General features: G+C 29.3%; 1 protein-coding gene across 1 annotated transcript in view; it reads right to left on the bottom strand.

Moving 5' to 3' along the window:
- Window positions 1-13503, bottom strand: part of LOC141534499 (netrin receptor DCC) — a 101589-nt gene that overhangs the window by 46499 nt on the left and 41587 nt on the right. Inside the window, exon 3 of the mRNA XM_074253882.1 lies at window positions 4476-4630. Within this exon, the coding sequence (XP_074109983.1) occupies window positions 4476-4630 (155 nt within the window). The remainder of the gene's footprint in view (window positions 1-4475; window positions 4631-13503) is intronic.

Here is a 13503-nt window from a genome sequence, read left to right as displayed (position 1 = left end):
GAGAGACCTTTGTAAACGGTTTTACACTAGAGTGCAGTATTTTGGGGTCTGCTTGTTAGATTTCTGGAAATTTGCTTACAAATTAGTCGACGAAATTGACAGTGTTGAAATATGCGTCATTATTTAGACGCCGAAATTCGAAATTAGTCCGTAGTATCGAATATTGTTTCGAGGAATGGATTTTTATAAGGTAAAAGATGTTTATATGATACAAAATTTTTTCTAAATGTCTGTAGACTTAAGCATATAGTAATGAGTTAGTTATAAGTCTTATTTTTATAATAATAATTATTATTAAGAATGTGACTGAATGAAGCTGTCTGAAATTATTTTTTTGGCTCTAGAATTATTCTCTTGAATCAAGTAAATTTTTTTTAATCACTTCGTTTAAGTAGACGACTCCACTCTCCGTCTAAATTACTTCACTTGAAATATCTAATTAAATTATTATTTGTAGTAAAATTTAATATTTTATAAAAAAAAACGTTTTTAAGTAATAGTAAGCATAAAAATTTATTTTAATAGTTTTTCTTTTATTGCAAGCATCTCTTAACTAAATATAGGCCTTATTACTTTAATCTAAAAGTATCTAACATAAAGATAATGAAAGACAGAATCGAACTAAGCATTTGATCGCAGCATAAAATAAAGCCCCTAATCTTTTGATGTTTGTAATTTCTAGCGGATCAAAAAATTCAATTGTCTCAGAGGTAATCTGAATCGCGATAGGAGACAAATCTAAACAGTCGTTTTAAAAGGCCCTTGGAGGAGTTTTATTAATATTTAGCTTTAATTGTTATTTTTATTGGGTTTATTTGTTTCAATCTCCGTCAGTTCTAATTCAATTTATTTTATTTTCTGACAGATATTGTCGCCGAGGTTGAGATTCAAGTTAAAGAAGAGATAGCTAATAAATGAAAATAAAGTTAGCTTTAGTGTCTTAGCTTTGTCTTAATTTTAAACAATTTGTGATAATATCTTGTGACTATTTTCATTGGAATAGATTACAGAAACGCGCAGCGAAGAAACGTTAAACAGAAAAGAGCAAATAACAGTGAACAGAAGAAATTGCGAAGTATAAATGTGATTTTAGATTGTTGTATACTCTGCTGTCATCAGTCACTTGTCACCACAGTAACATTTAATTTTTATTTGCGGGACAGAATATAAAACAGAGGTGACTTTATTCAAGATAAAATGAATTTCAGTGGCAGTTTGTTTTAGTTTTACGAATATTTAATTTCGATGCTAAATGTCCCTGATACATTGGAGGAGATTCAAAAGCAAAAATGTATGACACACTTTTCTGGTGAATTTATGATCTGACACCGGAACAGCACGGGGATGAGAGACAAACGCTCCGAGGGCTGAAACCGTTACTAACTGCACCAAGAGCTGAATGTACCAAAGGGCGAAAAATGAAAAATGATTTTACGTCCTGTTGTCTGTTTGTACTGCGGCTTTTATTCTTTGCGTTTTTGTGTTTGTTTTTTTTTTATATTTTTGCAAAAACTAACAACTTTTTCCACTTTTTATCTTTTCGTATATTTCAAAGGAGTCAATCAGGATTAGAGGGATACATTTCATATTTGTAACTTTATTTAATGCTGACTAAATTTTGGAAACAAAATGTCTATCAACTCTATTTTAATTTATTTGTTCCAAATATTTTCACATAAGGCCATATATGCACTAATAATGTGTAAAAATGGAAAGTCAATTTTTATAGTGATTAGTTAAACTAAAAACTCTTCTCAGCCTAAAAATAAGCTCAGAAAAATGAAAAAAAAGAATTTTATATTAGAAGTTAAAACCTTAAATTTAACTCTCTTGTAAAGAGACAATTCAGCGATCATGCGCCATCTTTCGAAGATTTTTAACACTACTTTCGGTTAAAAAATTGATTTTTAACACTTCTTTGATATAAAATGGATTTCTATTTTTAAATTTGGTATAGCAGAACAGTTGTAAACGTTTGCATCATATTTAATAACGATAATGATAATAATAATCCGATGCTTGATACTAAAAATCTAAAAAATGCAGTAACTTCGTAAACTGGATCGAAAACAATTAAAATACTGGAGGGATCATGAAATAATTTGACCGAGTGTTTGAGAACGTACATGTCAGAGTTTCAAGATACTAAAGCGGGAAATAGTTTAAGTTTACAGATTCTTAGCGAGCTTACCGGAATATCATACCGACAGAGTTGAGATACTGTTCATATCGTAATGCTTATGTTACGACAACTTCTTATTCGCTCCTCCTGGATCCCATCACTATCACTATCTCCATCAGCTGCAATGCCTTCTATTCCTGCTCTGCCTCAACTACACCAGTTACATAACAGAACAGATGATATATAGGAACCCGGATTGCAAGCATGAAATTCCACTTCTCATTCATCACCGCTATTCCCTCCACGGATCCATTAGAGGCAATTCCGTTCAACACAATCATCACTATCATCTTTCTAACCACCAATTTCAGTCGATCGTTAATTATTAGTATCTCACTTAACATTTACCTAGTTACTTTTTTGATTTCACACGAAGATAAAAATCTGAGAAGACTCTTTTAGTTTTGAATCCACCGCTCTATTTAATTTACTCATCTGTCGATCAATTAATTAAAATAAAATTATTCTCAATGCGTCCAATACAAATTGAAGACATCTGGATTTTATATTGCCGGCAGATAGCGATAAACTCGTTGAAGTCTTCGCAAATCACTTGGTAGACTGGATAACTGACGAGTTCCTAACTCAATACTCATACCATGCATGTATCTATAACTAGAAGGGTTGAGTACGCTTGACTGGTTCATTTGGTCCAGTCAACGATCTTCAAACGACCTCCGAATCCTCTCGAGTTTATAACTGCATTTTCACAAACCACTTGCATGCTGATATCGATATCAAATCATATTCACTCGCTCGTCCATCTCCAGCTCTATTTATTCTTATTCTTACCCGATAACTTTCACTCGTTTTTATGCCATTGAGTTTTCAGTAGTCGATCACATTTAAATATCAAATAAAAATCATATTAAATAAGAGACGATAATGTTTGATTGAATCAACCACCTCAATTTATTAAAATCTAGTCAATTAAAAGTAATGTGATAAATATTTGAACCTTTACTTGTTTTAACCATTGGAGAGCGGAGTTGGGTACTTTGGATGAAATTGTTTGTCTAACGGAATTCGAAGAATCAATTATTCGAGATCTAACATCCTTTTTGAAAATACTGTTTGCTATTTTGATTGAAATTGACAAAAGTTTACCGTTCACTTCATCGAATTGAACGTGGAAAATTGATTTTTTTTTTTTTTTAATTTTATTATGAATTTTATTTTTAAACTCAAAATTTGAGACAATGATTTTTTTTAAAAAAAAATTTATTATAGTAATCATGGAAATTTGAAAAAATTAATTTTATATTTAAAAAAAATTGTTAATAAAATATCTCAATATAAGTCTAGCGATTTTTAGAATTTTTACTCTAAAAATTGACATATTTGCCATTTTTTTTTTAAATTATTCTTTTTATAATGAAATTAAAACAAAAGAAAATTTTAAGGTGCAATTATATTAATGAAGTTGTTAATACTAAATTCTGTTAACTAAAGAATTGAAAAATTTAATTTTTACAAAAATATTTGATGGAAATATTGAATTGAAAAATAAAAAGTTGGTCAATTTAGTGCAATTCAAAATTTTTTAATGAACGATAATAATAATAGAGTTTAAAAGCGCAAAAACTGGTGAATTAGTAAGCATATATACATGATACAATATCGCGTAGAATCAGAACAGCCCAGGAAGCCCAAATCGGCCATTTCGCGAGCGAGAATAGCTGGTAAGCGAAGTCTTGAATGTGTAAGGGTGATGGGGTGACCGCGGAAAACCGAGCGACGATTAAATGCAAACCTCTGGGGCACTCTTATCGCTATCACAGTACAGGCAGGGCTACCACGTGGTGCCGTATCCCGGAGAGAGCATTAAACCTTCCTCGTTACTTTCATTTCTTTGCAATTTTCGGTCCTTCTCGTCCTTTAGCTGGAAATTTTTATCCCCAGTCCTCAACCTGGTTAACTAGGTCTACTATACTAGATTATACTGACTCGATTTTTAATTTTTTTATTCCATAATAACCCTTTTTATTTTATCTACATCTACCATCCACCATCAAGATATAATTAGCGGCGAGATTCTCAGCGATCGCTTTTCTGTTAATTAAACATTTGCGTGCGATTGCGCCACCTGATATCATTGCTCTTGTTAGTAATTTTCGTTTTACTCATAGAAGTGCAGAGTACCCGCAAAAGTTTATTTAATACCGCAACCATTAGTTCTGTTTGATAAAAAATATTCAACTTTTCCTATTTCTACTTCAATTCCGAATTTTATTTTTAATTAAAACTTCCATAGAAATAAATGTTTAATCGATTAAAAAAATGAAAAACTCACCGTGCGATTCCCGGGATTTTTAACGTGACAACTGAGCGCTGCTCTTTGACCCACGATGGCCGTCACATTTTTTTGGGAAATATCGTCAAAGGAAGGCTTATCCCATGACCGACCGGGCTTTGTATCACCTGCTACGACACTTGCAAGGCTTGAACCTGGAAGAACAAAAAAAGTTATCCTTTAGCTTGTGGATCTTACCATTAGTTTTATTTTTATTTTTATTTATTGTGTATGCACTACTGCTTGCACGGAGAATTTTTTGAAAATGGCTGATATGTTTTATTTATACGCGTCATCATAATCTATATTATTATGAGAATAAACAAAATTTTTTGGCATCAATAGTTAAAAAAGTACAGTGCAATTTAACAAAATTTATTATTTAATAAAGCACAATTTTATTTATTTACAGTTCACGATTTTTGGCAGTCACAAAGTGACTGCAAAGTTGCTAGTGTCTATGATAAATCAAAATTTTTATTTCTTAAGTAATAATCTTGAATTAAAAAAATTATTAATATAATTTAGCATCTTAAGTGAACAAATTAATCAATCAATATATTAATAATTCTTCAAAAAACTTTAAATGCTTATAAACCGGCAATTTATTTGAAGTAACTTTAAGACGCGGACATAAGTTTAAGACTGAGTTCGGAATTACTCGAATAATAACTTCTAAGTTTCATGTTCTGTTCATTACTTTAAGACTTATACCCAAGTCTTACGATTAGTAATGACTATGACCCAAGGGTAGCTCTATAAATTATTTTTGGGTTATATAGCAATTTTGATTAAAAAAAGCCGCTTGCTGTAGGATTGTGAATTATAAATAAACCTAAATCAATTTGATGTACCGAATTTATGAAACCAAGTTTTAAATTAAAGACCAAAAATAATCTCTGTAAATATGCTGCCTGATAATTTTATTCCCTGGTTTAACGAATGAAACTCTTTAAAGGATTAGAGTTGCGCATACAACACCACACACTGTTATTTTATATAATACATTTATAGCGATTTTAATGATTTTTCCGTGCCGTAGAGTGAAAACCTCTAAAGCGGAAAAATGTAAAAAAGTTTTTTACTGTTGTTGTTATAATCTTTTACTGTATTTTTTATTTTATAATCTTGTGTATGCTTGTTTAATTTGTTGTTAAGTACTGTTAATCCAAAAAGCTATTTGTTTGACGGTTTAAAAACTCCTGGTTTTTATAATAAAAATAATTATTTATGAGAATAATTATACTTTTTGTATATTTTAACGAGTCAGTGTAATAGATAACCAGAATAAATATTTGAGAGAATATAAAAAAAATTTTTAATCACTTAATTGAAAATTTAAATGATAATTATGATTTTTAACTGTAGTGTTACAAATTTTTTTGGTGTTTCTGATTATTAATGGAAATTTTACTCAAATAAAAATAACATTTTGCTCAAGAAAATTTTTTTGATTTAAAAAAAGAGCTTATTTAGTCCAAAACAAATTTTTAGAGATTAAAATATTTTTAGATCGTTAATTTATTTTTTTTCTGTAGCAATTAGAGCGCTAAAATGTCAATAGTGTAAAAATGTTTATAAATTACGAGCAAGAATTTGTTAAATTTTCATTATTTACTACCAATGAAAGGTTTGACTTGAAATTCTCCATATAATAACAATGAAATTTAGTTAATTTCACACTAATTTTACCGTTTTAAACAATTATTGTTACTAATTATACTCTGAAATTAAATTAATCAGTATATGCAATTGAAAAGCTTAATTTAATAAAGATAATAATAATAATAAAACAATTTAAAATTTACCTCAAAAATTTTTCTTTTAAAGCCTATTTGAATTTTCCCGCAAATAGATAGAAATCTTTTATTTATATTTAAACAAATAATTATTGAGCCATAATTTTCAAATCATCTCTGGAAATTATCAATAAAAATCGATTAAAAAAATAATTAGGTTAATTATTTGTGTCGTTTGAGAGCAATATTGTTAACAACATCATACCTCTATAAAAAAAATTTTTTATTCACTTTTTTAATCTACTTTGTAACGAAAATTGTTTACCAATCAATTTTAAAATGAACAAAATTTATTCAATAATTTATTTTCGATATTTTTGTGTGTATTTTTCCTGATTAACCAGTTATAATTTATTTAAAAACAAATTAAACGTTGCAATGAACGAGTTTTAATTTTTAGGCGATAGTAAAACGTACCTATGTAGTTTAAGCTGAAAGCAGGCAAAATTAATTATTATTGTTACTTAAAAGTTTTTATTAAATTTAAACCGACAATTATTTAAACTGGATGGAATTTAAGCCAGGTATAAGCGAACAGGATATTGAGTGCGTTATTCAAGCAGTCGTGAGTATGCGAGCAATTCGCGCATTTAATTTAAATTCAAACTTTTCTTCCATTCCCGAGTTCACTGTGCTAGCCCCTGAACGGCGAACTCTGTACACGGGGCATCTCATTTTCTGGTATGCCCTCGAATGTACACGCGAATTCTCTTTGACTAAAGCTTCGCGAACCACTTTCACACCTCACACGTGTACAAACTGAATACGATCTTTAAACACTTGATTCAAGTGGTTATTGTTTTTCTCCGGTATTTCGAGTAATGCCGGAACATATATTTGCGTATCACAAAACCTCTCTCGCTCATGTTATTTCCCTTTTATTGTACATGTTCTTCACAAGACATCCGATAGAGTATGTTTACCGACAAATTGGAAATACGAAATTTCCGTAGTGGTTTCAGTGAGTGTGGGCAAACTAGGTTTCAATCACACTAGAATCGGAAGGTATTATCTGTATAAATACCACCCTGTTATTATAATTCGAATTCGTTGTTGTGATTAATAATGGTATGTTTAAAATTTATTAATCAATCAGAATTAGTAGGATTCTGTTGTCGATTAGGAATTTGATTATGTTATTTTACATGTAATTAATCAATTAAATTTAGTTATTAGGGAACTTACGGACAGAAAAAAAAAATTAAATTTAAATCACATCTTTTTTTTTTTTTTTTTTTTTTTTCAATTATCCGAGTCAAAAAATTTTAAAATATAATTAAAAATACGACGAATTGAAGATAAGAAATTTATAATAAATAGAAATTTTAAAAAAGTCTTATTAGTATTTTGAAGTTCTATAACGACTTAAGAATGTTAGTAGATATTATTTATCACTTGCAATTTTATTTAAAAAATTAAGTAATATCGAAACTCAAATAGATACGACATAATCTCTTTATCTACTACTCTTTTTGAATATTATTATTAAATTTTAATTGAAATTATAAATAATATAAAATATTTCAACGAATTGGAATACGAAAAAAGTGAATTAAAAATTAATAAGAGAAATGAATGATAAATGAATTTTCAGCAAAATGACTTCTCATTTTTTACTGTCGAAAAATAGTACACAGTAAAAAATTTATGTATTTGTAAACTGGCGCATGTAGGTGGCAACAAAAAATATCCATATGAATATGTGTATGTATGTTAGGAGTGTTCATGTTCAAACGTATGTAGTAACCGGTAGTTTAGCGGAGGGAAATCACGATTTATAGCAGTCGCCTAGTAGAGAGGCAACAAAATGGAACCCGTGCTGTGTCGCGTTCGATTCAGTATTCCACTCACTAAAATTTACGACACAGCCAAGTGAATAATTATTCCTTCGATTATACGATTGACGCCAATAGAGTAAAGCATTTTTCTTTTCCGTTGCGCTGCTAACTTTTTCTATAAACTTTATTGTTTCTTTTATGTCACTGTACTCCGCCGCTTCCGACGTTCATTCTGGGCAAATTGGAGCTTGCTCAAAATAGTTCTCTGTTAATTGGATATTTTTACCCGTCAAAAAAAAAAATTGATGGTAATTATAATTATGTACTTGTTATTTATAATTATAAAGCTTGTTAAGCTTGTTCCTGTTTAGTAAATGCTGGAGTCTTGTTGAAAGTAAAACGGAGTTGCAACTACAAAGTAGCTGTTGTAGCGCGCTATTATTATACTTATGACGGTGTATTAGTATTGAAGGAATAATAAAAAATACGATGAGAAGTCAAAAATAAATACATTTTCAAAAAGATAATATGAATTTACTTTAATTAAAACAACTAGAGTAAGCTTGTGAATTTTTGGTGCTGGTTTAATTATCTACATAAACATGTGTATGCACATGTGATAAATTTTAAATAAAATTAAATAAATTACAGATAGAGAATACAAGGGTTTAATTAATTTAATTCTGTTGAAGAGAAATACGCGTGGAATTTACAATTTCATTTAACAAATTCTTATAATGATAATTATTATTATTTAATTATTTAATTACATATATATTTAAACTAAACGTTGAGGTAAAATGTTACAAACGAAAGCTTACGAAATATTTTAAGTCAGTTTAATTTCTAAAGCTGTTGTATGCGTTATATAAATATTGTATGTACTTGTACTAATTGATTTTGAGATTATTATTGCGTGGTAATAAATAATTTGTTAAATACTACTAAATATTTGGTAATTGAAGGTTTGTTACCGAATCATTTAGTAACTATTACTAAATCTTATCGAATAGGACTAAATTCTTCTATCAGTGCATACGATAAATATCAACAATCTCCATAATGATTGACATTTGATCAGGGTTCTCCGAAATATTCCATTAATCAAGTTTAGGAAATGCGTTTCCTAGGTATACAGTCAACAGATCTAGAAATGTGTAATTATAGCAACTACTGCAAGTATTAATTACCACACGAGGATCCTATTACGACTGATCAGAAACTTAGAATAATATCACATGCTCATCCATTCAATTTAATTACTGAAATTTGAGCATCTTTGATCCTACGATGCGTAGTTTCTTCCGCAAATATCAATGCAATAACAAGATACTGATCAAACTCATACTATCCATGTTTGTCTGATGTCAATTTCTGAGCTTTAGCTTCTATCAATGCGTGATTAATTTTTGTTAAGATCAATAAAATCAAACCATTAACAATCCTAATACTATAAACTCAAAATTTGTTTTTTAAATTATGGAATAATTTTAAAAAAAATTTTTTTATACATCAAAAACTAATAAAATTTAATATCAGCGGACTTGAACAAACAGAAACACAAAATTTATTTACCAAAAATAATTAAACGTTTATTGCATCTTTAAAATTTTCCATTAACTGGTGTATAATGAAATAAAATGGCGGTTTGATAAATATTGTCGTTAATTTATCTCTCAGTTATTGCGTATGTTAATTTTACCATGAAATCGTTTGAAGTGTTTTAATCTCAATTTCAATACGTGTGTATAATATATAACATTATACTGTTTGTAAAGTGCTCGTGAACTGAACGATAATAATTTCATGAATGCGTAATTATATATTATTTGAGGTCGTATGTTATGATTCACGATGGAACCCATGAAAGGAAAGTTCAGGAAATCCATTAAAGGCCACGAAAAACGTTAGTATAATCCATTTATCAATTATTTAAAGAAAATTATAATGGTAATTGTTGTACATCTTCTTAGATAAGAAAAAATAAAAAAATTGCACTAAATTCTTTATTTATTCTCATATACAATGAGACATAGCTATCCATAAAATTTTTTTCCCATGATACCACAAAAATAAATGAATACTTCCACAGATTACAGTTTGAGCATGCTGTGATAAATATGAAAATTATGCTACCCTACTGAACCTTATCTCCGAGCAATAATATTAACAGTAACAATATCACAGATAATAGTTTTGATTCAGATTGTCCTAGCGCCATTAGTTCCAAAAGTGCAATAATATCGCCCAGGAAAAGCCGTTTCGGCAATACTGAAATTCACGATTCTACGTTTAATATGTTTATGCCTGTATATAACTTTAAGTTTCTGCTGGTACCCAGAGGGACTAAAATCCTGCATATATGTACGCACTATCACGTCTACAGATCCCTATATATCTGTATCTATTCCTCTAGATGTGTATGTAAATGTACACCAGAGGATTATAAATTTACAACAACACTTTTGGAATATTCCTTAGCGCGGAAAGTACAACTAACAGGTAGGTTTAAGGAATATTCTATTAACCATATGGTTTACACAGTAACTATACTCTTCGGCTCGTAAATAGAGTTTGTCAACAGATTTCGAACGCATAAACTTCGCGTTCAAACACATCTATCCCTACGGTATACTACGTAGATGTGCGCGACACTATTTACTTTCCCAAATATATACATTGATGCATGTGTTCATAATATGTGTGTGCGTATGGATTTTGAGGGATGGTACACAACCTACTTGGAGATCAGTGACGGCTAAGACACTAATCGACATTCTAGAAAAGAATAATGTTAAGTTTTTTTGTTTTGCCGGATGAATCGGGAAAAAGTTTAGTTGGAGCTTTTAAAAATTCTCTTTTATTTCCACTTCGCTTATTCGATACTTTGTGAGGTAATTGTTTGAGGAAAATAAAATTTAAGGTACATCGTTAATTGAAAACCTGGATGATATTCTATTTTAAAATGGTATGTTGGAAATTTTATTTTTATTTTTATTTTTATGAAGAAGAACTTTTAAATATTCTAGAGGCGAAAGAAGAATAAGAAATGCACGAGACTTTTGGGAAGCGTGTTGCAAGTTGCCTGGGGAATACCTCGGGAATTGAACCGTGATGGCGTGGATAGGAAAGTAAAAGAGATATGGACAGTAGAGATAGATATGCCGAGGAAAGAAGAGATGGATAAAGTGTAGAAGGTGAGAGCTCGAAAGCTGCCCAACTTTCGTCAGGTTATTTCTTACAATGAAAGATCGCTCCGGGTAGTTTTGGTCATTTGTTATTTATCGGCCATTAGAGTGGAACGTGATCTTAATATTAACTCGTATCTTATGTCGATCATAAGTCTTGAGTTATGATATTTTATGATTTGTCTTATGTTTATATATTAGATATTTGAATGCACTTTTTTTCGATAAAATTTATAACTTTAAATTGTTCCTTATATAAAATTAAGTTTTCAAAATTTTGATCGAAGATTAAAATTAAACAGACAATTATTTTTATGCCTTTGCCGGGATTTTTGAAATCCTCAAAGTCTCAGCTTTAAAACTCACTATGAGTTTTTATGATTAAAATATTTTTTCGCAAAGTTTTCAGCGCCCCCATGTCATTTTTCATATTTTTTTTATTGTACACAATTATTTAAGGTTCAAATTTTGAATTAAAAATTAATTTAACGTCAAAAAACAATTCAAAATATACTAAAAAAATTATCAATAAAACGAAATAATGCAAAGCGTTGTTAAAAAAAATCATTGACTAAAATTAATATTTAGATTCTTTGCCACATAGTAACGCCGCAGGTTGCTCTTACCAACCTTTCCAAAACACTAGCAATTATTTTTCCAATTACCGTCAAGCCGAAGCAATTAATCCCAATAAATATGTAGTAACAAAATTAAAACCTTGGAAATAAACGGGTGAAACAAAAATATATAAATTACAATGTAAAAAAATCGATTAGCATGTGATAATACATTAATTTGTGTATGGTAATAGAGTGTATTGTTATTCGAATACAGCTTTATGCGGTAACACGTTCATCCATAGAGCTTTTCTCATTTGAAGCCCTCGGTATACGAGTATGAATGACTCGTGCATATACGTACTTGACCCACACGTATTAGCTACGGATTTGCTTATTAAGTATACGATTAATTGAAACATGCTAACGCAACATACGGTATACGCCATATAGTACACAGCTAGTTATATATTCATGGCTATTTCCATCATGTCTGCTCGTGCGAGCCACCAGCTCAATTGCCTACAAATTTTCTCCGTAAATTTGTCTTGTTTAGATTCCCATCAGATTTACCGACCATCAATCGCCGATCGCATATCAGTTACACTCATTCAGTCGTAATAATTAAATCCACATCTCATGTGTTTGGATCCATGAATATGCATTTATATTTATATATATATATATATATATATATATATATATATATATATATATATATATATATATATATATATATATATAAATATGTCCAAGTCTTGATTTTTTTAGACTGTTTGTTGAAACTGAGAGAAAGTTCTGATTAAACAAAAATTCAGCTGAAATGGATGCTACAGCGCAGAATGTTTTTGACAGGAAAAAAATATAAAATGTGTTTGCTATGATGCAGTTCGCGTGAAAGACAACAAAGTAGTTTTATATTTTTATTTTAAAATATAAAAAAAAAAAAAAAACATTAGTTTAACACAAGCGCAAATGCCCGGTAAAGCTCGCGCTTCAAAGCTCACAACTTTGTGGCGAAAAGTTTCATGTGGCGAACTATCGGTAAAAGCGTTGACCTCATGTAAGTCGTCGGACTTTTTTTTTGCCGATAATATTATATGAACATACCAAAATTATCTTTTTTTGTTTTACTTCATCTCTGCTTTTTTATATTTAAAGCTTATGTATTTTAATTTAATTATAACACTTTGTGATGTTATGCAGAAATTTATTAACAAAAAAAGTTTTTAATATAATTTGGAAAGAATTTCATTATAAATTGTAATTTAATAATCGTGAGATACTTTTAAGGTAATTAGTTATTTAATCTACCGGGTATTTATTCCACTTGATTACTTATTAAAATAATTTTTGCATAGAAAAATTGTGTAATTATTTCATCGTTTTAGAATAATTGGACAGTCGATGGTTGGTATGCTAGAAATTTAATTTATCCAATAATTATATTGTATAGCTAATTTGTTTTTTTTTTACAAGTGAAATTTTACATTTTCGAGGGAGTAGAAATTATGGACAAAATAATTCTGTTGAATCACGCGAGGCAAAGGCTTGTTAAAGAGTTTACATTGATTTTTTTTAATCATGATACGTCTGATGGTGTCCCATTTTAAAACAAAGAAATTGAAAAATTTTTTTCAAAAAATTAATTAAACATTTAATCTCATTAAATTAAAATCTAGTTTTTTTCAAATATAAAATTTATA

This window comes from Cotesia typhae, unplaced genomic scaffold (genome assembly GCF_013202065.1).
Source record: "Cotesia typhae breed Kobodo isofemale line unplaced genomic scaffold, CoteBio_Ctyphae scaffold_13, whole genome shotgun sequence".
Lineage (NCBI taxonomy): Eukaryota > Metazoa > Arthropoda > Insecta > Hymenoptera > Braconidae > Cotesia > Cotesia typhae.
Note: the sequence above shows the minus strand (reverse complement) of the source record. Positions and strands in the feature narration are given on the sequence as shown.